Source organism: Plectropomus leopardus, chromosome 14 (genome assembly GCF_008729295.1).
Source record: "Plectropomus leopardus isolate mb chromosome 14, YSFRI_Pleo_2.0, whole genome shotgun sequence".
In the NCBI taxonomy this organism is placed as follows: domain Eukaryota; kingdom Metazoa; phylum Chordata; class Actinopteri; order Perciformes; family Serranidae; genus Plectropomus; species Plectropomus leopardus.
This window is the reverse complement of record NC_056476.1, coordinates 26,042,617-26,070,203: the sequence shown is the minus strand read 5'-3', so window position 1 is coordinate 26,070,203 and position 27,587 is coordinate 26,042,617. Positions and strand designations below refer to the sequence as shown.

Genomic DNA, 27,587 nt, shown 5'->3' with positions numbered 1-27,587 from the left:
ATAGTATTTGTGTATTGTAGCTTCAGATATAGTAAAAAAAGAAGAAAAACAAGAGAAACTGATAACCCAGCCTTCACCCTCCTCTGATAAATAAAGAAGTCCCTTATCACTTTTTGGGTTTTCTATCAACATCAAATAAGCAATCAGAGGTAATCAAAGCTTTATTTCCACAGTAATGTTAGTGAGCGGAAGCTGTATTTCTCATACACAGCAGCTTGACACTCGCAGCAGCTCGAGGGATCTTCTTCTGGTGTTTTGGTCCAGTCGAGCCCACTCTCAAAATGACAGCGAGGAAGTCTGGCTCACGACTGGAGACCGAGATAGAGCGGTGCCGCTCAGAGAGTCAATGGGACAAGATACCGGAGTTAGTACGACAGCTCTCAGCCAAGCTAATATCAAACGGTAAGAAATGTGCGGCGTTTCCCTGTCGACCGTTCATTCAGTTTATGAGGCCTGCTCCTGCTGTGAGTCCTCGGCACTTCCTGACAGCAGCAGCCGGGACTGCGAGTTTCTCAGCTCTGTGCTCAGCTAGTTAGCTAGCAAAGGTCAAGAGAGAGACTTTCTTCATTTTCACAGGGGATTTTAGCACATCTGGCCAACGTGGTGTACACGCTGAGATGATTTGATTAAGCTATGGAGAACTTCGCTCAGTTCCTGTGGTCTGACAGTTGTGCCCCCTGGTTACCTCTGCCCAGCTGCCAAGCGGAACCACGTACAACCACAACACATACAACATCTGTCACTTGGCTAATGTTGTCCTTACGTGACTTGTGTAATTAACTGATCTATTCTCGACATACAACAACAAACACCTTGATAGTAAAATTACAGTGGGAGCTACTAATATGTCTTATAGTTGAGATTTTGATTATGCCAAATTAATCAGAAGTATCAACATATTAGTTATTTGTTTTTTTGCGTGTGTCCAACGTAGCGTACACGTTTGCCGAAACAGCTGGACTTTCTAAATTGACAGATTTTTAACGATGGTTTTGCATGGGAGTTAGCTTCACTAGAGTTAGCTGTGTGGCTAAGATGCGTGACTGCTATATGCTAGCTGTCAAACTCCTCGCTGATGCTGAACTGTAAACTGCACTACTGGCAGTACAGCAACAACGCTAAAATCCCACTTATGTGTGTGAAATCTGTCAAATCAATTTGAATGAACGCATCACGATGTACATGACGTCACGTGTGCTCGTGATGCTTTTATTTGACAGAAATTTTATTGTTGTCTCCTTGACATGTTGTACCCGTTTTATTATGAAAAGTAGCTGGCCTGCATGCAAACAGATTAAAAAGAATCACATGTAAACACATTCATATCCCATGTTACAATGCAATTAAATTCACTCACTGTTATGCTGCACCTCTGCTGCAGGTGTTTTATTATTATAGATCTATTGTGCTGCTCTATCTTGCCACCTTTGCAAAAAACCAAGGCAGACCGCTCGGGCTGGTTAATGCATTTAATTATGATAAAGATTTCTAGTATGATTGATGATGATCTCCTTTTGGATCCCTGGAATCTGCATATTTTCAGCCTGGTATAAAATAAGTATTTAAGATAGCTATGTACTAGTCAGTTATTAAAAGTATAGTTGCAGTTGAGAGATTATTCTATAAAGTTAAGGTCAAACATTAAGTTATCCATCTACTTTTTTTTCAAGTTGTAGGTGAGCGTCAGCCACAGCCAAGAAGGCAATTAGAGAAAGTGCTCCTGTTCTGTTGTACTTTTGTCAGGCGAGGAAAGCTCCAGGCTCGTGCCGTCATAGTCTTAAAACTGAAGTGTTATGAAATGTGAGCCAAAACATGATCCTAATGTCTTCAGTGAGTGTTTTAAAAGTCTCCTGACCCCAAACACGGCCAAACAGCATATGAGCTTTGACATTATTTAGAGCCATATATTCCTTCACTTTATTCCTTCTCTTTATCTCTGTGACAATTGTTTCAACATGTTATTCTAACAATAAAAGTGATAATAACATGGACAAATATCGTTTGTTACGTATGTTATCAAAAAGATTAACTGCGATTTTACAATTGTCGATGTTTGCGAATGTTGCAGATGATTTCAGAACACTATGAAAAATGCTTCTTATTGTGGAATGTATTTTGGCACACAAGAGCTATGAACTCTGACTGGGGATAAGTAAGGGGATTACTGCTCATTTCACCCTTTGAACCTCTAAACACACACAATCACCCAATTGAGAAGTTTGCAAAGGCTATGCATAATTCGGGCTGGTATGTGTGTAAGCACTTCCTCTCTTTGTAGATTTACTTGCTGCAGTCGCAGTCGAGCTACCCACCAGGAGAGGAGAACTTTTAAAGTTGTAAAGTTTTTGTAAGTGTTTTAAAAGATTAGACTTATATTGATTTTAAATTGTAAATCAATTAATTTTAGACTGATCTTAGATTGGCTGTAGATTGACCTTCAGACTTTACACAGTGACCCTACATTAACCATATACTGCCCTTAGATAGGCATTGATTAATCTTTTATTGGCCGTAAAATAGTGTAAAGATTTAAAACTGACAGATGGATCCAAGACCAACTTTATTTATTCACCCCAATCCTACTAAAGTGGCAGAGAAGTGAGGCCTAGGGCTCAACACTAACTTTTAAAAGCAGTTGCCAGGCATCAGCTTTTGTTTGCTGAAACTAAAAGTATTGTTGCCATTTTATGTCACCTTATATTCTGAGTATTTAAGATACTATGCGGGTAGATGTAATCTAAATAAAGTTTGAATAGTTGAATAAAGTTTAAAAGCTGTACGAACAGAATTTTGTTAGTATGTTTGTGTTTAACTGATACTTTACAGATTTTGAATCGTAAGTGCTACCCTCAAATGCCGTACAGTGAGTACAAGTACAACAGCTGTTGTTGTGTTCTTCAGAAAGTAACTCGTTGCTTTTTCATCCACTCTGTCCCTTTCAAATTTTGTTTTTCTGGACATTTGTGTGACACCAACACCTGTTTGTCCATCATCTCTCCTTTCAGAGATGACCTCCAATCTGCAGTAATTCTGCTCAGACAGCTGCCCTCTCATATACAGCTGCAGATACTGAGAGAGCTAACGCCACATCATGCACTTGAAATAAGCACGCCACCCTGCACAGGAAATAAATGCCTCCAGCTGAATCCACTCCGTCAAGACAATTTCCTCATTTATAGGTTTTTATCTCTGTAGGACTGGTTGGCAGTGATTTCATAGACGTTTAATGTCACATTCTCAATGTGCTGCAAACTCTGCTTTCTCTCATGGCCAAAAATTATAAATCACTATAAATCACAAAAGTGTTGATTGATTTTTGGGTGCAGTTTTTGATGTTTGCTGTTTTTTATACTTTAAAAAGCGGGTACCACTCATGACAACTAAAGACCAAGAATTGGTTACCAATTTCTCAAAAAGTGGCAATGGCAACCTGGCAAGCATGATTTCTCTAAACATCTTGCATGTGTGTGCGTGTGTGTGTAGATGACCTGGGAGAGTTGTTGCTGGGGGAATGCAAGCTTCAGACGTACCTGAAGGAGAACCCTATCAAACAGGGAGCCAGTCCCAGGGGCCCACGACCTAAACTGGTGGAGGTCAGGAAACACCTCACTGCGGCTCTGGACCGAGGAAACCTCAAGGTAACTGCAGGTCAAGACCTGGAAGATAAAATTGAATGAAGAGTTATTACTTTGTTTCTTATTTGTTTTACAGATTCAGGTTCCTGTCAAATAATTTACTGTCACAGTATGTGGTTCATATAAGCATTTCAAAATCAGGAGATAAAAATCTGAATACGGAAACTCAACTCATAAATTTAAAAAGTCAAAATATTACATGTAGAAAATGTTTCATTTTGTCCTTATTTTGTCCCAAAGGCCGATTACCTCCAGGAAGCCAGCCTGTTGATGGCCAAACTGTGCTATGTAGAGGGAGAATACAGAGACGCCTTAGGTAACACACACACACACACACACACACACACACACACACACACACACTGCTCTCGTTTGATTTATTTACTCACATTTAGTCTTGTCCATGGTATGATGTTATTAATCAAATACTGCACTTGTTTATATGCATTGAAAAGTAGTGTAAAAATTAACTGCATAATCAATGTGTTGCTAGGTCACTACAGCAGGGTGAACCTGGATGACATGCAGCTGGGGGGAGCTCCTGTGTATCGGCTGTCCATGATCGCAGAGGCTTATGCTACTAAAGGTATACACACACTTAACACACACACACACACTTATCGTTTCATGTCTCTGTCCTTTTTTGATCTCTTTTGTCATCGGCCCTGTCAGTCCTAACCTCTGCAGTACTGCTTTGCTCCACATGGTGGCAGTACACTGTCGCTGCTGATCCATGGCTGTGGAATAAACTCTTATGAGTTATGACTATAAATGGCTGTTACAGGTCCTAAAATCGGACCCACAGCCACAGTAAAGAAATTCTGTAAAGTACAGATGAAATACCATTTGCCTGAGTGTCAATCTTTGCTTCAGTCCTTATTTCAATTCCACAAAATATATGTAACAATAATAAGAGATGCTAGTTTGACTACCTTGAAGTCCATAAAATGGTCCATAAATCCAACTGTCCTGTAATATCTCACGTTTCTTGTGTCTTGACAGTGTTCTACTTTAAGAAATATCCTACTACTCATTATCTCACTTGTATCAGTGAATCAGATCCACTATAATGAAATAGTGCAAATCACAGCAATACTCTACTGTGCTAAACACATGCAGCATCTTCTCCGCACTTATTCTAGACTTACACACTTGAAAAATAACTAGCACTCAGAAGAATACAAAATACTTTCAATGTAAGACCCATAAGGCCATGGCTAAACATCACATATATACTGTACCTTTAAAATGTATACATCACAATATTAACATTAAGCCTAAACATCTGTAGCTCTTTAATAATAAACTGTCTTGTATTATGAGGGAATTATTAATAAACCATGTTTCTTCAAAACGTTATCTACAGCGTGTCGGAGCCCAAAACAAATACGCAAAGTATTTAAACCAAAATCCTCGCGCCCCGCCGGCAGGACAATGCAATTAACGCACACCGCTGCGGCAGCTGTGCACCTGCCGCCTCACACAGTGACCACATTTTAAAGCTCCAACAACCTCAAAATACCTAAATAACACGTGCACGAGTGAAGTTACACTTTACGAAGTTGAAATTGGTCATTTAAAGCAACAACTGACCTGTAAAATACAGATAAAAACGCAGCAGCAATTGAGACACGTCCGGTCCAGTTCGTCATCCACACCTGGGTGCGGGCGGAAGTTCCCCCACAAAACAAACCTGGGTGCACCGCTCTAATGACTAAAGTTCCACCTGGGTGCTGCTTACATTTATTATTTTCCTTCCCAATATACATGAGAGTGAAATACCGTGGTTGTCTCGTAAATTATTCCAAATAATATTAGGCTCTGTAAATAACAGAAATTGTTGTCCAGCTAATTAAATTAAAAAAACACAAAATTGGTACATGTACTTAGGGGTGGACTGATAATGGTTTTCAGGGCAGACACCGATACTGATTATTATTTGTTAATGAGACTGATAATCGATATTTGGAACCGATATGCATTTACAAGTAAAATTTAAATCTTTCTGTCAGTATTTAGAATTTGGAATATAACAAACTCCAGCACAAAACTTTATTTAAATGCCTTTAGGAAATGTTAAAACAAAATTGAAACTTTCAACAATCATATACAGCCAGTTCCCAGCAACTTTTTCTCAAGTCAAGCAAACATTTAAATAAAAACTGAATAAATAAAAATAGCTCCCTGAGGTTTTACAAAGTAAAAGTTCCTCCCATGCTGACGCTTTCTTTGCACTTTTTAATTAATTAATTTTCTCTGCAATCATTAAAATGCAGCACTGATACAGATAATCAGCAAAATGCCACATATCAGCCCCAATAATCAGCCAGGCCCATAATCCCTTGTCCCCTAACATGTACAGTCACACATTAAGCATGTGTGGTTGCTCTTGAATAATACATACTCACTTATGGTGTTTTTCTTTTTTAACATTATTCACTTCGTATTAAATTAATCTGTTTAACCGAGTAGAATTTGCTCGGACAGTTGTGAACTCAAGTAACCTTTGCATGTCATTTATGACTGATAAGATATGAATGACTGTTGATTATTTAATAGGTTTTAAGACACAGAGTATATTGGTTTCATCAGTAGGAGATGATCATCAGAGTGCCAACACCAACCCTTCCAAAAATATGAACTTGTATATACCAGTGATCCAAAAAGACACTGATAACTGACTCATGGCCTTTGTCACTCTTTGTTTATTTTCTGCCACCCTGAACACTCTGTCCCTTTCTCCCCTCAGGACTGTGTCTAGAGAAGGTCCCAGCTGCCTCGCCGTCTCTATCCAATAAAAACACCGGGTCTCCATCATCCAATAGGAGCACAACAGACCGGGAGCAAGAAATCATCACCTGCTATGAAAAGTCTGGAGACATTGCCCTGCTCTACCTGCAGGAAGCTGAGAAGGTATATGTCTGTGTCATGTCACGTTATGTCTTCAGTCAGACCTCTAGTTCCAGGGTGTGAAATTGGCATACTTGTTGTCTGTTGCGGTGTTTTTCTCTGAGTGACACACGAGCGCTCACCAAATATCTCGTTAGCACCTGGACTCCCAGATGCTCTGCCAATGCCATCGCTGTGGGTGTGTGATGAATACTCTGCTGACAGCGCGCAAGTTTGACTAATGCATTACAGTCCATGACAGCCAACTGGCAAACAAATGTCTTCCTCTTTATTGGGAGAGTGTCTGAGAGGACGCACAGACTGAGCTGGCAAACAACAGGAAGCTGCAATAAAAGGCAGGAGGAATACAAATCAAACAGTCCCGACAAAAAAAATTATACTGAAATTCCTGTGAGACTTATTCTATAAACCCATTGCTGAAACGAACAGAAGGCGGGCTTATGTAAGGTGTGATAAAAAGGGATATTGCATACATAAAGTCTCTAAATACGGACGTGGTATAGAAAGACACAAACAACATGAGTTATGAGAATTTCAAAAATGCTTATTAGAAATTCCTAAAGCTCAAAGTGAAATCTTTTTTTGGTCAGACCAACAGTTCAAAACCCAGATTTAGTAATTTAATCAGTTAGTTAGTCGTAATTTGTATTGTTCCTTGGTAACAGTTTTCCTAAAGGAATGTACATGAAAAAGAACAACTAACATCGAGGTATTCTATTAAAAGGACAAACAAAAGGAAAATGAAAAATATAGACTAAAAAGAAATACACATATACATAAAACATACAGAAATATACATTTTACCATCAAGAAATGCTTTAAATTGTCAAGCTGAAACCAAAGATATATTTTTTAGTATTTTTGGTTAAAAAATGACTTGATGAGTAATATATTATGAAAACACTTGCTGACTAATAAATCAGCACAGTGCTGACTGATGAAATGATGTAATTTCATGTTCTGACAACAAGTGTTAGTAGCATTTTTTCTCAGTGTCATTACAAGAGGTGCGGACTCAAATCACATGACTTGTACTCGAGTCACAAATTTGTTTACTTTAGACTTTACAGAATCAAAAGACTTGCAACTGGACTTGGAGGTAAACACCAGTGACTCATTATTTCACTTTAAAATTCTTGACTTGAAAATACTTGATACCTTCCCCCCAAACCCAAATATGAAGAAGTATGTCATTTACAAAGAGTAAAACAAATCAATTAATTTCCCCTCACTTCCTAAATTAACTAACAATAACACTATTCTACCCAGCAAGACGACACTTAATTTTCTGGATCCACCTTTTTCGAACCAATCTGACAGCATCCGAAGAAGTTGCAGGAGAGAACCATGAAGAATTTGTGTTAATTTTGGCTGCTGACTGCCATATGGGAAAATGATACCGAATATAATTTCTTTTGCATGCAACAAAATGCAAAATTGCATTATGGAAAGCGTACAGCTCTAAACTGACAGCAATATCTTCCAACAAATTCATTGGATGGTTCATGATTTTTATAAATTTAGAATTGGAATTACACCATGTAAAGAGCGCATTATGACTCGTTAAGAACTTTAAACTCAAAGTTTAGGACTTGTCAGTCTTGACTTGGGACATGAGTTCTTACTGTGAGTTGCAAAACAGTGCAAAAAAGTTGGTCCCACATCTGGACCAACACACAATCTAACTAAACCAGCAGATTTTTAATGGAGTCCCACTCATTCATACTGTACTGGCTGCAAAAGACAGAAATATGATCCGTTTCTTGCTTAGCTTTCAGTTCTCATGCATAAATAAATTACATCTGTCAAACAGGACACTGTCAAAATAAAATAGTATGAGTGAGTCAATTTGAATCTCACTGTCATAAAATAACATCCAGCCCGGTGTTTCCCCTGAGAATCTTTTTTCTAAGATCATACACACAGTTGGACTGATTATGGTCTGATTATGGTCTGTCATATAGCCGATACACTGATGACTCACCGCCACAGCTCATTATTTTTAGTTAACCCTGTTTTTATTTTCTCAGCTGCAGTTATGCATCAAACATGAAAGCCAACATTTCTCTCTGCCAGTAGAAAGTTTACCGCGCTGACAAACATTGACAGATAATAGTAGTATTTCAGGCATTTTTTATTTAGGTCTAGGGTTTCAGGCAGAACTTCGTCTGAATTTTGGTACATTTGTTTGTCTTTATTTTTTCCTGTGTGTGTGTTTCTGCAGGCGTTGTCAGCAGGAATTCAGAACCGCAGCCCAAAGCCCGGCCCGACTGCCCAGGACCTGGAACTGGGCTACTTCCTGGAGACAGGCCTCCAAAGAGCCCACGTCATCCACTTTAAGAACGGGTACAAGAAAGTGATGGTGCATAGAAAGCCACAGGAGAGAAAGGGAAAGCAATGATAAGCTGGAGAGTTGTCTTTCAGTCACGTAAAACCAGTGTAGAATCAGGGTGTGGGTTTCTGGCACAACTTCACCTTCTTCCAAGTGCATGAAGACGGGAAATAAATCAGAAAGGTTTCGGAACTCCAGCAAAATCATTTAATGAAATCATACATATCAATATAGTTATGACTTCAGTTTTGCCAAAACTATGAAAGATGGTCGTGTATTAAATTCTGTCACTCTTTATTATATGAGTCTTGTCAGACATGGATGTAAACTGTAACTTGACTAGCTGGTGGAGGCACAAAACCACGAGGCGGTAATTCTAGTTTAGAAAGGGCGTCAGTTGCCCAAACAGAAACCAAGAAAAACCCTTTGTGGGCACTTTCCACCCACTCTGTAGTTACAAAGCTGCTGACAAGTTTATGAAAGCAGAAAAGTGTGAACACTGTTAAGTAACATACACAGTGCAGCAGAAAGTAGTTCCCACTTTGTTGTTGTTTCAACTTGCATCAGAGATAGTTTCAAGGCCGTAGCAGCTGCTGAAGCCTCCGGCTGGAAGAAATAACTTCTTAGTGGGCTGAATGAAATCTGTCAAATTTCTGTCTGTGTAGCCTTTTGCATAGTTCTGGCTGATTGTTTTTGCAACGGCTCAGCTTCAATGTCAGGAATTGGAAATATATAGATTCATCCAAATGAGGTTCTGGTGTCTAGACTGTATTTAGACTTCATCACACAGGAAAAAAAAATCTAACTTAAAAATGAAAAATCAGTTTGCTAACACCACCTTACATAATTCCTGATCTTTCCTAACCCTTTTAAACCTGGATTGGCATCAATTTTAATATGCTGTGTTCAGATACCTCTCACGAGGGAATCTGACCTTTGAATGAGCAAACTGGTTCAATTTCATTTGAAACCATAGGGGGAAAAACCAATTTGGCAAGAAATGTACCACAAATTGCAAGGATATTGTAAAAGTTGATTATTAGAAAATAACCCCAAAAAATAGGGTAAAAATATCTAGAAAACTATATTTGTAATTACATAATTTTAAATTACATTACCATATATATATATATATATATATATACAATTCTCAGCACCTTTTAGGTCTTTTTTGTGCTTATTTTCAGGTAAATGTCTTGTAACTTTTTTCTTTTTTTTTTTTTTTGCAAATTTTGTGGACCATGTATTGTTAGGTTGCTCATATTTGCCATTGATTCAAGGGGTTAATAACATTTAAAAACTTGTTTTCAATTGAAGCCACCAGCACAGAAAATTCTCTCGCGCAGCATAAAATATCTTAAAATATAAAAAACACATTAAAGTCCTGAGACAGGAGAGTGTTAATGTTGAGGATGCACTTTGCTTCACAACATCACCTTAAAACAGGCTTTTTCTGTGTCCATCTTGCAAATCAGCAAATTTGTGATTCAAATGAACATCTGCTTGTGATTCTATTAAATATTTACCTACTTACTGACTCACACGTAGAAACTTGAAATGTTCTGGACATAGTATGGATTATGCACTCATGTCTGTGTTGAGATATCTTGCATTCACACACTGACACCCTCCAGACTCTGACAAGTGTCCTTCTTCCCGTTTTTTCACTACATTGCCATAGCAACCTGACACGAGGCGTGGGCCGGTTTCGAGAGATTCTTCGGGCTGTTGAGAACAGAACCACCCAGAGCCTGCGCATGGTGAGGGATGGGCTGGGAGGTTATTTTCTATTTTGCTCTCAATATAAGTTAATGTTTATTTATCACTAAACTTACACTTCTCCTTTGGCTTACTTAAAGGAGCAGTTTGACATTCACTTTCCTGCTGAGAGTACTGTAAAGATTAAACTAGTCAGATGTATTATGTTAATAAGTGAGCTTTACGGGTGCTGTTAGGAGGACTTTGTTACTTTTTGACACAGTCAGGTTAGCTTCCCCTTTTTCTCATCTAAGCTCAGCTAGCTGGTTGCTGGCACAAGCTTCATATGATCAAACAGTGGTATCGATCTTCTTATGTAATTCTCAGCAGGAAAACCAAGTGTATCTCCCAAAATGTAATTTTCTTTTCTTTAAAAGTTTTGCTATTTTCATACAAACACAATTTACACTCTCATACCCACCAAAGCAAGTAGACTTTCAGGTCTAGTGTTTACAATTTAGTGGCATCTACTTCAGCTTCAAAATTATTATTATCCCAAAAGAAATTTGATCTACAGCGGGCATCAAAATACAAATAATACATAAAGGACAATATCAGAAATAAATACAAAAATCCCCCTGCTTAAGTGAAAACAAACACTCCTGCCACACTGAGCCAGAAACTGAAAAGATCTAAAAACTATCTACCAAGCGTGTAGGAGAACTATGGTGGTAAATGCAAAAACAAAAATGGCCCTATATAATGTTTTGGAGTGTTTGGTTTGTCCATTCTGGGCTACTGTAGAAACAACATGGTGGACTCTGTGGAAGAGGACCCACTTCATATGTAAATATAAACAGCTTATTCTAAGGAAATGAAAACACGATTCTTAGTTTTAGGTGATTATAAACTGATAAAAAATTGTAATGAATATTATATTCCATTTTTGTTAATATTTCCCCCTAAATCCTACACACTGGACCTTTTAATATTTGATTTTGTTTTTTCCTAATGATAAAAGAATCCAAACTAGATTACAGTCTGTTCAGGGGTAAAATCATTAATATTCTAATTATATAAGATGCAGAGTAAGCCCCAACTAAACAGATTGCTGCTGTGTTGGTGCCAGAGTCTCTCAGCCAAATGTGTATGTGTTTGTGTGTGAGCGCAGACTATAGCCAGACAGCTTGCAGAGATCCTGCTCCGAGGAATGTGCGAACAGAGTTACTGGTCTCCTCTGGAAGACCCTCCCACCGTGTCCCCATTGGACGATCCTACACGGCAGGGACACACTCACAGCAAGAACTACAGCCTAAGCCGACGCCCACGGGTGTACTCAGGAGAAAAGTACGTGATAATGTAAAGCAGGAATACTGTGGGAAAAAGCCAACATGGCTCTAAAATTAGACTGTTGCCAATGTACTTTTTCACCAGCAGCTCTCTCCATCTTCTCCTCATTACTTTTCTTTTTTTCTTTTCTCTTCCTTCTCATCCTTGTCCAACTCCATCTTTCTGACTCTCTTGGTGCTTTTCTCTCTCTGTCAGTCTGTTTTGCCCTCAGGAGAACACAGAAGAAGCTTTGCTGCTGCTGCTCATCAGTGAGTCCATGGTGAGACACAAATACTCATTGGAAAATGTTTCACTCCCCTCTCTAAAGCTCCGGATCCTCAAAGCAATGTGTGTGTGTTTCAGGCCAACCGTGACGCCGTCCTGAGCAGAATCCCAGAACACAACAATGATCGCATCATCAGCCTGCAGTCAGCGTCTGTGGTGTACGACCTGCTGACTATAGCTCTGGGCAGGAGAGGGCAGTATGAGATGCTGTCAGAGGTGAGTAATCCCTCTGTGGGAACTGAGTCACAATTGTTGTGAAAAGTGTTAAAAGCCCACACCCATAGTACACCCACAGATAATCACAGTTTAATTGTTTTCATACTTCCCCAAACAAATACATGTTTTTTATTATAATCTAACTCGCTCTAAAGTGGCTGTACAACTTGAAAATGAAAATCACAGAAAACTCTGATATTGATAATGGAAAATGTCCTGTTTTCCTCCAGTGTTTGGAGAGAGCCATGAAGTTTGCCTTTGAGGAGTTCCACTTGTGGTACCAGCTCGCCCTGTCGCTAATGGCAGCTGGGAAATCAGCTCGTGCCGTTAAGGTGCTTAAGGAGTGTATTCGCCTGAAGCCGGATGACCCCACCATCCCACTGCTGGCTGTCAAACTGTGTATCGGACCTCTGCACTGGGTAAGGACCATCCTGTACACATAAACTCAAAGTAGTGATTCTTGAACCTTTGGTGAGGTTTTCTTAAGGTACCGTTCTACGTATGATGCACTGGTAGATATATTCATTTGCTCTCTTAATGTTGTCCTTTAAACACCTTGATTTTCAAAAGTTATCCCATTTTAGTCTGAAATCTCTTCTCTTTTTTTCTCCCTCATTATGTGCCTTTCTACTTCCAAAATCCAGCTGGATGAGGGCGAGTGTTTTGCAAAGATGGTGATTGACATGGGGGAGAAAGCAGCTGAGTTCAGAGCCAAAGGCTACTTGGCCATTGGGCTGGTTTACAGCCTCAAAGCCACTGACGGTAGGTCTCTGTGTGCATCTGCTCTTTTACCTTACCGATTTTAAAGGATGATTATCCACTCATTACAGTACATTTCCATCTTCAGTCTGACATTGCATTCATTTAAATCGATCTGTGGCGAGGAGGATTGGCTTTTCCCTAACCAGTCACAGGTGGTATATTTTACAGGGGCCACAAGTGTATGAATGAGTGTGTGAACTGGTGAATGTGACACGTAGTGTGAAAGCACTTTTAATGGTCAAATGACTGGAAAAAGGCATACAAGTGCAAGTTAATTTACCATTTACAGAAAGCAAGGTATCCACCGGTTATTTTAAGTCCACGCTGATGCGTCGCCATGCCAACAAACTGGTTTTGCAGGGGTTTGAAGAGTGGGGTGAAGCAAAAAACAAACAAACAAAAACCAATGTTGGGTGATATTGAGAAGATGTGTCAATTAAGATCATTATAGCTGTGTCTGTCTTTTTTATAGTGGTCACCACTGTTATTATGACTCCTCATTGGTTTCCAGCACACAGCTTGAAAACAGCGTTGATCTAGCTCCACGGGGCTCATTGGATCACTCAATTTCCAACTGAGAAACTACTGTTTCATATCACCATGCCAGACAAATCAGTCGTCTCGGTGAAGTGGGTGGATTCAAAGGTTTGAACCTAGGCAAAAAATCTTGCTAAATGAGGATACTTTGTTGCTTCTTGCTTTAAGAAATTTTGGCCTTAGATCTCAGATAGTGTTGTGTTAAAGTAGGACATTTGGGAGATGACCTCCTTTTGTCCAGCCAATCATGGGTGACAACATGGAAAGCAAGTCACACATCTCATGTAAAATTGAGAAAATACATAAGACAGAGCAGGAATCCATTTTCGTATTTTGTTTTCTATGTGATGTCTTCATATGTCGACACATCATGCATTCAGATACTACATTAAATAATGTTATTTCCTTTTACTAACTGTAGCACCTCTTGTGTTATTGTATAATGTGCCTGACTGCATTCTGTCTTTCTGTCCCTGACTCTGTTTCTCTGCATTTCTGTAGCATCACTGCGAAGCACACAGGAGGAGTACCAGAGGAAAGCTTTGGGAGCCTTCCAGAGGTTGGGACTGAGCCATGCTGCTCTCTGTTTTCTCTTTCACACCCACATTTCCCTCAGTATTATTTTGTCACAGCGCAAACTGCTTCTCTGTCTAACAAAATGGAAACTGTTTTGAATTTACTACCTTATCTGTTCATTATATGTACCCGTATTTGTTGAAACATGTGTCTGGTAGCACAGTTTATCATCTGTGTGCACGGTATGTGAAGCTCAATCCATAAATATGATCTAAAGGTGAGGGTTATATTGGATTAAGGCTGTAATACACCCATTCTTTAAATATTAATGCTATTCATACAAATGTGGTTATTCCTCCAGGGGTATACTGTAAGGTTTTTTTTTTTAATGCTGCAATATATCTTATCTTATTCTGCCACTCTGCTTATTAATATGGTGTCACAGTTTTTTTTATTGTGTCTAAATGTTTAAATACCCTCTGGTTTGATTTCTTACACGCTCTATTACTTTTCTCTCTTTGCTTCCCCATTTTACTGTCCTGCCACTGCAGCGAGTCAATTTCCCCACAGCGATCTTTAAACTTTCATGTAATCTTATTTAACTTTTTATTCAGCATGTCTGAACACACAAAATCTCTTTTTCTCTAGAGCTCAGAGTCTGTCTCCTACTGACCATCTTGCAGCCTTCTACTTGGCACTGCAGCTTGCTGTTTCCAGACAGGTAACACAGTCTATAGTGACAATTACAAATTAAAAAAAAAAAAATTAAAAATCAATAACACTTTCTTTAAAATAATGTGGGAAAACTTAGTTGGAGGTATTTAACTTGTATTTCAATTCATTAACTGTATTAACTCATATTTTTTGTGAGTTATTAGCTCAAAAACTTTTGTTCACAATCTCTGTAATTAAGCATTTAATTGTCATATTTATGAACACACATTTTTAAGTTGATACCTCAGAAAAAATATGTTTTTCACACTATTTAAGAGCAATTTTAAAATGTTATTTACTAAAATGTAAAAATGAATTGGTCCAAAAATTTTTTTCCATATGTTCCATGTTATTTGAAAGGGATTTCAGAGTGTTATATACTTAATTATTATAATTATGAACACAGTTGATTCCTCATAAAATTATTTTACTGCAACTATTTTTTCACATTATTTTAAAGGAATTTTTTAATGTACATATCAAAAGCATGGGAGTTTGAGGTGTGGATACCCAACAGTTAAAGTCAGGGAGCATCAAGAAAAGACACAAACGTCACTTCACATGGTGCTTTTTACCCCAACAGTAGAGAAAACCTGTAGTTTGTATTTGTGTGTGTGCGTAGATCCCTGAGGCACTAGGCTATGTACGACAGGCACTGCAGCTTCAAGGGGATGACGTCCACTCCCTCCACCTGCTGGCCCTGCTGCTCTCTGCTCAGAAACACTACCACGATGCTCTAAATATTATAGAGATGGCTCTGTCCGAGTACCCCGAGAACTTCAAGTAAGACTCACACGCTTCTGAAATACTTTGTTTAAAGCACACACAGAGTGTGTCTTTTATTTAATCTTATTGTGTGTTTGTATGTGTGTGTGTGTGTGTGTGTGTGTGTGTGTGTGTCTGTGTGTGTGTGTGTGTGTGTGTGTGTGTGTGTTGTGTATTGTGTATTGCAGTCTGCTGTATACCAAGGTCAAGCTGGAGTCTATGTGTAGAGGACCAGAGGAAGCTCTGCTCACCTGTAAACACATGCTGCAGATCTGGAAGAGCTTTTACAACCTTACTAACCCCAGGTATATATATATACACACACACACACACACACACTCGCCAAGTGCAAATGCCTGTCCTGACATTTGTTTTTCTTTCATTCAAACCAGTGACTAACAAATCAGGTTGCATCATTTAACTTTAAAGAAGCTGTTTGATCTATCAAGTATAAATTGAGTATAGTTATTTAGTTAGTTATTTACATAGTTAGTTAGTTTCTGTGCCATGCCAGACTCTGGCCCATCACATTTGGGATTACAGGACACCATCAATATACAAAGCATCTTCTGGTTTTACAGATATCAGCAAAAAAATATATACATGAAATAAAGTAAGTATGGTATTACTATTATGTTTTCATTACCGTATTATCACCTGAAACTGAGGAACATTGTGTTAAAAATAAGCCATTTATATATCTACATAGGGAGAGGGTCCTTTTCCATGGGGCATGCCATGTTTCTACAGAAGCCCAGAATAGACAAAAGAAATACTGACTCTAGATAGGGCCATTAGCATGAATAGTAGTTCGCAGAAGGACAAGTGCATCTACTCATTGTAGAAAGCCCTGTGCTCTTGACAAATAAATTAGCACATTTCATAGTTCAAAAGGAAGTGTTATTTTTGTAAAATGTTATTTGATATTTTCTAATCTAGTTTACATCCTTAATAGCATTTTGATCAAGAGTCAGGTCAGATATCTTGACCAAATTTTTAACTCTCAGTCTAAACAGGCACATATTAGCTTGTAATAGCTCTGTCAGTTGATGCAGTTAGCCAAGAAATAACTATGAAAAAAAGGCAGCTAAGAAACTAAATGGTTGTTGTTTTTGGGGATCATGTTTGCTCATATCAAGTCAGGCAACATAAAAAATCTTGAGTGTGTGTGTGTGTGTGTGTGTATCTGTGCCCGTATGTGAACTTGTGTGTCTGTGGCAGTGATTCGGGGCGTGGCAGCAGTCTGTTGGACAGAGCCATAGCAGACAGACGACAACTCAACGCCATGACTCTACCTGACTTCAGTGACCCAGAGACTGGTAGGCGCACGCACGCGCACACACACACACACACACACACACACACACACACAGTCAGTCCTGTTCAGAAACCCTCAGGACCTTCCCACTGGCAAATAGGTTTTCAGTAAACATAATTAATTTCTCTCTCCTGATGTAGACCCTAACATCTTTCTTATACTTGGAAATTCACTTGTCAATGTTTGTTTAATTATGAAAATTAAGAGGGAGATATGACGTCCTTTGTTTTTATATTGATCCATAACCCCTCATATCTGAAAATATCAAGGAAACCTTTTCTACTCTTTGTTTTATTGATTTAGTAACATATTTTTTTCTTTTTTTGTTTCTGTTAAGGTGCTGCTGAGTTAATATGATGCAAGTTGTCACAAAAATTAATAATTGTTTCAAGCGTATGCAGACAGAACCAGTGACCTCTTTCCTCTCTTTGCTCCTTGATTAATTTAACTCATTTCTGTTTTATTTCCTTTATTTTAGTCTCAGGTTCTTCCTCCTCTCACTCTGGTTCTGAACCGGTCTCCCCCACCTCCCCATCCTCCATTTCAACCCTCTCCTCCCCCCTGTCCTCCACACTGTCCTCCCCTTCTTCCCCCATCTTTATCCTCCAGCCTCCTCCTCTCCCTCCACCCAAAAACCCATCCAACATCCCTCCTGGCTCTATTCCTCCTCCTCCTCTTCTTCCTCCCCCTCCTGCACCCACCAAGACCAGGAGTCACTCCTTTTGCAACCACGTCACCACTCTCCGCCAGTTCTCCTCCAATAGTAATCCACCTCCGCTCTGCCTGTAGCATGGTGTGGAGAGTGACCCAAGTTTATGAAAGATTGGCTTATTGATTAACTTGTGTGTTCAGTAATGAAAGCATTTCCAGTATATATTGTTGGAAAGGTTACTTTTGAAATATTTTATAGATTTCTACCCTGTTAAAAATGCAACTAATTTAATGACTTCAGTAAGTAATATAACTTATTACATTTGATTAATTTTTAATTAACTTCTCACAAATGTTCAAATCGGGGAAATCAAGCTGAAAAGACATTTAAAAAAAACACTGACCAGCGTTGTCCAATAATATGCCAAAAGAGGTAATATAACCCCTTAATAATCACCAACATTTAGATTTTTTTAATCAACCAAATAATTTACTCACTACACTAAATAGGAAAGTAAAATATTTGTATTCATTTATCACATGAAATGATAATATCTGTTCTTTTATAGCTATTTAACAGTGAGTTTATGACATTTCTTTGGTATGCTATCAGTATAATGATATATTTCAGAGACTATACAGAGTTACTCCAGATAACAGGGAACAGATTTATCTGCAGGTTTTTAGGTGCTGCTGCAGTCCGCAGCTTCCAAAGCTGAACAGAGGAGGACGAACATTGCTTACAAAACCTTTACATCTGGAGAACCACACCGAGCCCAGTGTTACTGGCCTTTATTCTTAGTTTACCACAGAGATGTAAGAGGCAATGCAAGGCAATAATGCACACAGTAATCTGCCAAAAAGTAACATCAGATTTTACCCAGCCTTAATTGTAGACGAGGTAAATCCTAAATTTGACTTATTGTTTTATCCTCAAAAGCATGGCCAATGCTTTAAAGTTAACTGACAAACCCGTACAGAGTGCTGAATGTGCTTCATATTCACACCCAGTTGTCAGTCCTGCTGCATGCTAACATGTAAATAAACGCTCGGGGTGTGGTAAGAGCGTAGCCGAGCCTTGATGGATTTGCTGCAGTTGCTTTGCATTTCTGCTTCTCACTCGAGGTCTCAGGTGAACTCACTCACGCACCTTTAAACTCCAAATATCCGCAGTTGATACTGCCAGGATTTTGAGATCAGTTGGGTTCCTCCTAGTTATTACAAAAGATAGAATTTTTCATATTACAGCTTTACTGTCCTTTCACATGGAATATCTGCCTCTCCCTCACCATTTGTCTGTGGTCTCTGTCGCTATTTTGCATCCTCCTCTTATCTGTCTCTCTGTATCTGTGAGGATTTTACATCTGAGCCAACATTAATTTGTCTTGTTTCCCGGCTCCAACCTTATGTTGTCTCTCCTTGCTGCCATCTCGGATGCTAATGATGCTTGCACTGGAAAATAAAGGTTGTTATGTAGTTAAAATTATTTAGCTGCATCATAAAACCGCAGTTAATTTTTTGTCCAGAGACAGATTTTTCTCAGTTAGCCTGAGGACAATAATATTTTTCAAAAAAAATGATAATAAGTCCATAAAGATGGTCACAATTACTAAAAAAAAACCTGACTAAATTCTTTTGTTTTTGTATTAGTATACTACTTTTATAAGTCAGCACCAAGTTTTTATTAGTTAATTAAAAAGTTTAGCTAGGTAGGAGTTATATAACAGAGAAAGATGAGTATCTATCATGCTATTGGTTAATTCAACTCTACTATTACTATTAATTAACGTGCAGATTAGCTGGTAGGTAAGCATTTATTTGGACAGATTAAAGCATAGAAAAGGAAATGTGGGAGCAGCTTGTCAAAAAAAAACCTCCTTGACATTCTCTCCAGTCTTCCTTTTGGGATTCAGCATTCTTCTCTTCATCATAATGATTTTGGATATTTCTTCTCTGTCTCTTCCTCTCTTTCAATCATTAACAATCGTCTTTCTGTTTTTTTTTTCCCCATCCCTCCGATTTTTCAAGGCGGCCTTCAGGACGCTAACACTCTTGGTTTTTCCTCCATGTTTTCTGTTTGTAAGTAGCCATCTAACCTTCATCTGACTTTCCTTTTTCCCATCCATTGATCTGTCCGTCCTCTGGTCCCTGGTGACCTTACTTTTTCCCAACGAGGTTCCGATATATGTACCATATCTGTGCGAGAAAAAATATGTACATATATCCTCTGCTTTAACTTAATGTCCGCAGCCAGTCTCCAGGAGAATTTTACGGAATATCTCTCAAGTTGGTGGTATATGACTTAAAGGAATACAACGATTTAAAGGAATATTCTGTAAAAACAGTGTGTGAATACACATTCTTCAGTTTATCTGAGGAAAGCAGTGTGGAAGTATTGGGGGAAACAAACTTTTAATTTTGCTCGAGAGCTTTTGGAACGATTTACAGCACATTGAGATGTAAAAGGCAGATGGAGGTACCATTTCTGACACATTTATCCTTTTCAGTGAAGCAAAAAAGAGGATACGCTTACAGAGCCACAGCAGAGAGGGGAGGAAGAAGCAGCTTCCTGCATTTAGCACTAATCAGCTATGAAATGAGGCTGTGGCGTTACAGGCCGACAATCTTTACTGATGGCTTGAAGAAAAAAATGACAAATTATCTTAAGTTTACTATTTTACCAAAGTGACATGATCGATTGATATTTAGCAAGCTATAGTGAAAAGGCTGTGTGAGGTAACAGATGACAAGATAGCCCATGATAATCTTGTGTGTGAGGAAATTGGAGTTTGATTTTTTTTTTCCCTGTGAATCCATTATTAAAGATTTTACTGCCATTTATACATTTGAGCACAGAGTACATACTCTATGGATAAAAAAGTAATAAGCTGTTATCTTGCAGCTGTCAAAATGTTTAAAGCTGCAATGATTATTTGATTAATTGTCAACTCTTAGATTAATTGACAACTAATTTGATTATCTATTTATCTGTTTGAGTATTTTTTTAAGAAAGAAAAAAAATCAAATTTCTCTGATTCCAGCTTCTTAAATGTGAATATTTCCGGCTTTATTTATTGCTTTATGACATAAACTGAATATCTTTGGGCTGTGAAAAAAAAGGATTGTCATCTTTTTGAGACACTGAGTGACGAAAATGATCAACAGAATAATCGAAAACTAAATTATTGTTAGTTGCAGCCCTAAAAATGTGCATTATACTGCAAGTACAAAGAGGAACCACACACTAGCTATCTGTTGGTGTGGTGATTTGTGTGGGGTTTTTTCCCCTGTAATTCGGTGTATTCCTTTAATTCAGTGAGCAGCTTCAGTGCATGTGTTGCTGTGTGAATTGTCCACATTAGGCACAAGCCACTGCAGGAAGCTTCCATGTAGTCCGTTAGCAAATGTGTCAACTCCACTGAGTGAAAACGTGGGTTTTTTTTAATATAATTTATAAAAAGTCATGTCTCAAGGTTTTGTCTGATATATTTATTTATTTTCAGGTTCACTTGAATACTGGGGACACAAAATGGTACAAGTGAAAGCAATGCATATGAAAAACATACAGCGCCACTTCTGTTCCTCTTCCTCCATTGTTTGACTAATTACTGACTGAATGGCACTTCTGCGTAAAGGCCGTGTTCTTGACTGTCTGTTTGAGGATGTAACCCTTGTGGTGCATGATGGGAACAGTGTATTCATGAGACCAAAAGGATGGAAAAAAACAAGTTGGATAGAGATAAAGTGAGTTAACTTTAACCTTTGAGTGGGTTGTCAGACAGATGTATTTGTAGCAGAACTTGTCGTCCTGCTGACATGCAAGAAGAATGTGCTGCACTCGGCTGGGCTGCTGCATGCCGACGTCTAATATATTACTTCTTACAATAAGCCTTTCAAAGCAGGATACTCAGCTTTAAATGCATTTGTGTCATCTGTGAGACAAACATCCTTCTGTCATTTCCCCTAAGCCACTTATCAGCAATACAGTCTTTCTTTCAAACACACAGAACTATAACACTCAAATCTTGTCTTTTTTTAGCTGTATCTCACTCATCTCTTACACAAGGGTGCTTCCTGTCCCTTAACACACAAACCACAAACACAGACTTCATATCAATGCAGTAAAAGTAAAAAGAGTATTTTGGAGTTAAGACCACACCATGAGAGACGAGAATAATAAAAGAAGCGGATGTTTTATTAAACTAAAGCTTTTATTCCAGCGAGCTGCGACCATCAGTCATTTTTAATTTAGCGCACATTTAGGATATAAAACATATTTCTGTTATCTAATCCCTTAAAGCTGAAATGGACGTACCTCTATAAAAACCAAAATAAGCCCAAAGTGAAGATGTTGTGTAACAAATGTAATTTTAGCACTCTCTTTATGTCTCTCTCTTTATGTCATTATTTTTTGTTTTAAGATTCATGGAATAATCAATAGCTATATTCACAGCATTAAATCCTTTGAAAAACTGGATCGACAACACAATTCTCTTTTTTTTTTTTTTTTTTAGTAATGTTTTGCAAATTTCTCCTCAAGTTGGTCATTGCCATGTTCCACTACTTTGAAAAGAAATAAAGATAATTTGCTCAGATTTAAAAGGGTTAATGGTGGAAACAGAAGAATCTATTTTAAGTGTTGAAAATGTAAAAGCAGTTATACCAATTGATCAAAATCTAAACACAAATTGAATAGATTGGGATAATTTTTTTTCCGCCAATATTTAGCCCATGAGCTGCTGGATTTTAGTCAGAATCATGCATGAAAATACGGAAAAAATGGTTTGAAACTTCGAGATGTTTTAATACTTTTGATCATCATTGGCATCAGCTGTAACTGAAACTTAAAAATATTATGTATGCGACCAGACAACAGATAAGTGGGCAATGAAAGATAAGTAGGCAGGTCAAAAATATTCATATATGTTTTTGTAACATTAGAAGAAAATGATAATACGTGAAATATCTGACAAGACAGACGTCATGTTATGTTTTGCTTTCACAGTTCTGCAGAGTGCATCTGCGGGGCCGCGTGGTGTCCATTTTGCGTCCCTGTAATAATCTGACATGATTTAAATGCAGAGACAAAATCCGAGACACACTTCTGTCAATTACTAATCAGCAGAGTGCATTCTGATGCAGTGTTTATGCATGGTGGTGCAGAGATTAATTCATTTGAACCTGGTTGATCCAGGGCCATAACATTGTGTGTCGCAGCGTGTTGAATGGTGTGGACTGATTAAAGGCTTTAGTGCAGGAACAGGAAACTGTGTGCCGATGCGGGCCCAGAGTTTTTAAGCTTTTAACTGCACCCAAACGCTCCAGATTTCACTGATGACTTCCTCTGTTGTGTCTCAAGTTGTGGACGTCAGTGAAATCTGCTGTTGTGTTTGGTTGAATTAAAACCCTGCATTGTGGCACATGGCTGCTGTAGAAGTGAGTCAGTATTTGTAGGAGATGACATGTATAATGGTTTGATTCTCCCCCTCTAGGCTCGGTTCATGCTACATCCATAGCAGCCAGTCGTGTAGAGCAGGCTCTGTCTGAGGTAGCCTCCTCTCTGCAGAGCAGCGCCCCCAAACACGGACCCCTGCACCCCTGGATGACCCTGGCTCAGATCTGGCTGCATGCAGGTATGCACACATACTGTTACATTCATGAAAGCAACTGATATAAGCACTGGGCTATACATTTTAGTACTTTTTTAAAACGGTGTTTACAGAAAATTGTGATATTAATTTTTACGTAGGTTTGACTATAATAATAAATCATATATACATAGCCACATCTCATCCACATGTGCCCATATGTTTCCCAAATTTTGCGGGTATTTATACTAAAATATAAATAAATGGGAAAAAAGTTTAATTAATAATTAAAAAAACACAGAAATATGACAAATGATGAAAAGATGAATGATTACGAAAGAAAATAAAACTCTAAAAAATAAAAATCCTACTCATCTCACCCAGATAACAGTAGTAATAAGATTATCACTAATAAATCAGAGGCAGATACATCAGAATATGCAAACACGTATAGCCCCTGAAGTGCCCCTCAGTAAAAAAATAATGATCAACCGGATTCATTAGGATGAATTTTGCCTGACTTCCTCCATTGCCTCAGCCAGCGCAGGAAAAATATTGTGAAATATGTTCGACTGTTCCCTTTAACATCCAGTAGGTAGTTGAGTTCACATGCCCTCAAAGAACTTCTGTGAGTTCAGAGAGTTAACATCTCATTGTCGGCTTGTCTCTGTGGCTGTGATAAGGTAACATCCTATAGGCTCATGTTTCATTTGTCCCATCTAAACATGGAAATGTCCTGGAACACGCCTGTGATCATGTGTGCGACACATCAGTCAACAGGCTCGTAAACATACAGCAGGTCCTCTAATGCTGACTCTATTAGGAAGTAGGAATTAACTGACATATTGTTATTATGATTTCAGTCACAGTGATTCACAGTGACTTTATTTCCTGTTCCACTGCAGTCATGTGATTTTTTTTTTTTTTTAATTTGAATGGGAAAAAGACATACACATCACAGCGTTTACATGACATGCGAGCTGGATCGCAAAAATATCCAGCAGAGTAAAGAAAAATAGATCCGAAAAACTAATTAGATAGCACAAGTCAAACTGGTAGGTATGCAAATGATGAGAGGCAGAACAAAGTGGCAACAACAGAAAAAAAAAATGTTGTATGTGTGTGCAAGTGTCTGCATTTTCTCAAAATACCGGGCATGTTTACCGTTAAAAAAAAAAAAAGTACAAATTCAGAATACGTTCACCCCTTCAGACCTTTAAAATCTTTCAAATAAGATAAAGCAAAGAGGGAAAAACGTTGCCGATGACCGATGTCAACACTAAAAGACCTTAACTTGTGATGTAACCATCACAAGCCGTAATTGACTTGTTTTAAGGGGTCAAAAGGTTAAAAAAAAAAAAAGTCCAGGAAGCACTGATTTGTTGATTTTATGGTGCAAGTCTCAGCAAAGTTGCCACTTAAAGGGAAAAAAATAACAGCAGGCATTTCATCTGCCTTAACAAATGAGGAGGAGGTCAAAACCTTTATTGTCACATAGTTCTGCCCAGAAAAGTAAAGTTATATTCATAGTACATGAAATTGGAAGGTGTTTTTTTTTAAACTTAGATTATTTAAATACCCTTTTATAACACGTTTAACATTTAACGTTTAACAAAGTGCCAGAGGTGCTGTATATTCCAAACTAGATACGACCTGATGTCCACCTCAGACATCATCGAACACGCTGCAGTGAGTGCGCTGGCTGGTAGGACTGTATGTAACAGCAGTTTGACGGTCTTTGCAATCACAGCAGATTAGATTACATTTGGAGTACACTTGAGTCCTGCTTCTCATTTCTGCATCACCGGCAGACACAAACGTAAGCAGAATAAAGAGTATACACACACACACACACACACACATACAGGTTGTTTGTGCTCCTGGTTATCTGTCCAGCTGCTTCCTGTCAGAGGTGGTCATTTCCAGCTTGGCGACACAGCTAATGTAATCATCCAATCAGTGCGCAGACAAGCAGACGGTTCAAACTCATTTCCCGTCGGTCTCCTTCTTTGTTTGTAACTCTTTCTCTCTTTGCAGAAAAAGCATCAGGTGACCTTGATACGGAAAATGTTTTTATGCTGGTTGAGGGAGAAAAAGTTTGAGTTTTGCTTTTCTCTCTCCTGTTTCTCTCCCATTTTTTCGGCTTCTCTCTTCTGCAGTTTTTTTTTCTCAGTTTAGTTTGTGGCTCTTAATTTGAATGCATCATTTTAGTTTGAAAGGTTTAAAATTGTTACTTGAGCAGCATTTATGGGAAACGCGGTCTTGATTTTAAAAGATAGAGGCTGCTGGTTTTGTTGACCGTTATCTCGTGCGTTTTCAGTAATACTAATAATAAGATACCGATGTTTCAAACTGCCACAAATATATGTTTTGGTAAAACAAAATAAAACTTGCATTCACAGTTAAACACTCAAGTTTGAAGTCTTTTCTTTTGGTCTGTGTTTCTCTGATAGCTGAGGTGTACACGGGGATGTCGAAGCCCGCCGAAGCCTCGGCCTGCACACAGGAAGCCTCCAACCTCTTCCCCACGTCCCATAACGTGCTGTACATGCGGGGGCAGATAGCCGAGCTGAGGGGCAACATAGACGAGGCCAAACGCTGGTATGAAGAGGCCCTGTCCATCAACCCGACGCATGTCAAGACCATGCAGAGACTGGTAATACACAAAACACACACACACACACTAATGTTCCCCTTGAGCTCCGACCTTTGGTCTCTTGAGAACATAAATCTTGTCCGATCTGCCTGCAGCACAGCCTGAGCATTTGTGTGTTTTATGTAATCAGCCTAATCCTCCAGGACAGCCCCATTAGACCCTCTGTGCAGAGAGGGAACAGTGTCTCCCTCTTTTGTCCTCTGTATGCTCCTCTGTCTCTGTCTCATTGGCTCTATCCTAAGCAGAGCGCTGTATGCTCTGCCTCTGTTTACATTTTCACTTGGAGGTTTGAATCACACATCAAGGGCCTTCCCAAAACTGGTTACTGTGGACTTCAGCGGGTTTAGCATGCATCGCTCTCCCCAAATGGAATGCAAAAATTACAGATTTGATCAGTTTAGACTGTGACATGCACTGACGTATCGTGCTGCGTACCTGCTGACACTTTAACTCCATGTAGATGTTGCAATTTATTCTCTGTCTTTGTCTGCGTGCGGCTCCACAGGGTCTGATTCTGCACCAGCTGCAGCGCTACAGTCTGTCAGAAAAAGTCCTGAGGGATGCTGTGCAGGTCAACAGGTAGGTGTGTGTGTGTGTGTGTGTGTGTGTGTGTGTGTGTGTGTGTGTGTGTGTGTGTGTGTGTGTGTGTGTGTGTGTGTGTGTGTGTGTGTGTGTGTGTGTGTGTGTGTGTAGTGCAATGTACGTGATTATTATATTTTAGGCCACTCACTACAATATCTCTCTTTCCTCTCCTCTATTTTTTCCTTGCTGTCCTCTCATCTTTCACCCTCTCTTGTCCTCCTGCTTTCTCCTCTCCTTTCTTCTTCATTTCTCTTATCCTACCTCTTTCGCCTTATCCTCTCCCTGCTTCCTTTTTTCCCCTCATCTCCCCCATTTTCCTCTCCTCTCTTTATACACCGTTCCTCACATCCCTCATTTTCTCTTGTTTCTTTTCCTGCCCCCTCTCCTCTTTCTCTCTTTCCTCTCCTTCTCTACAAATACTGCCTCCTGTTTTCTTCTCCTCTCCTTGTGTTTAATTCCACCTCTCCTGCCTTGTTTCCTTCTCTCCTTTCTTTGTGTATATTTTTTTCTCCTTCCTCTTTTCCTTGTCCCCTATGTTCTCCCTGCTTCCTTTTGTCTCTCATCTCCTCTTTTCTTTTTTCCTTTCCTCCCCTCCTCTCTTCTTCCTTTCTCTCCTCTTTCCTCCTCTCCTTGTCTCTCCTCTCAGTACGGCTCACGATGTGTGGAACAGCCTCGGCGAGGTGTTGCAGGCTCAGGGAAACGCCGCCGCTGCCACCGAGTGTTTCCTCACCGCCTTGGAGCTGGAGGCCAGCAGCCCCATCCTGCCCTTCACCATCATACCCAGAGCACTATGAAACACACACTCTCACAGTTTGAGCCGCACAACTGTAACACAGTGGCACAAATGACGGACCTGAAAGCTGCACACACACACGCCATACACACACAGCATGCCTGCATGCCACTTACACTCACCCGCACAAGGTTTTACTGCCATACTTTTAGATAAACACACTGTATACAAATAGTACACATACATACACGCTTACCCCTTCCCACAATGCCTTGCTGTGGCTGTGACCCCTGATTGTGTGTGTGTGTGTGTGACAGCAAACATTGCTTGTGTGTGTGTGTGTGTGTGTGTGTGTGTGTG

At 39.1% G+C, this 27,587-nt stretch overlaps 1 protein-coding gene across 2 annotated transcripts; it reads left to right on the top strand.

Annotated features, from left to right (window-relative positions):
• The first annotated feature begins 227 nt into the window (after nt 1-227).
• On the top strand, nt 228-27,587 carry ttc7b (tetratricopeptide repeat domain 7B). 2 transcript variants are annotated; one of them, XM_042500172.1, is made up of 22 exons: nt 228-402; nt 3,484-3,638; nt 3,876-3,951; nt 4,129-4,221; nt 6,385-6,548; nt 8,770-8,891; nt 10,559-10,637; nt 11,747-11,922; nt 12,121-12,184; nt 12,268-12,405; nt 12,636-12,824; nt 13,050-13,167; nt 14,206-14,263; nt 14,869-14,941; nt 15,557-15,717; nt 15,888-16,004; nt 16,921-17,018; nt 19,697-19,747; nt 23,161-23,301; nt 25,710-25,912; nt 26,418-26,491; nt 27,141-27,587. In XM_042500172.1, the coding sequence occupies exons 1-22, from the start codon at nt 282-284 to the stop codon at nt 27,286-27,288; spliced, it is 2,619 nt and encodes an 872-aa protein (XP_042356106.1). In that variant the 5' UTR covers nt 228-281; the 3' UTR covers nt 27,289-27,587. The 2 variants fall into 2 exon arrangements, with proteins under 2 accessions (XP_042356106.1, XP_042356107.1); XM_042500173.1 differs by lacking the exon at nt 19,697-19,747 and having other exon boundaries at nt 27,141-27,586.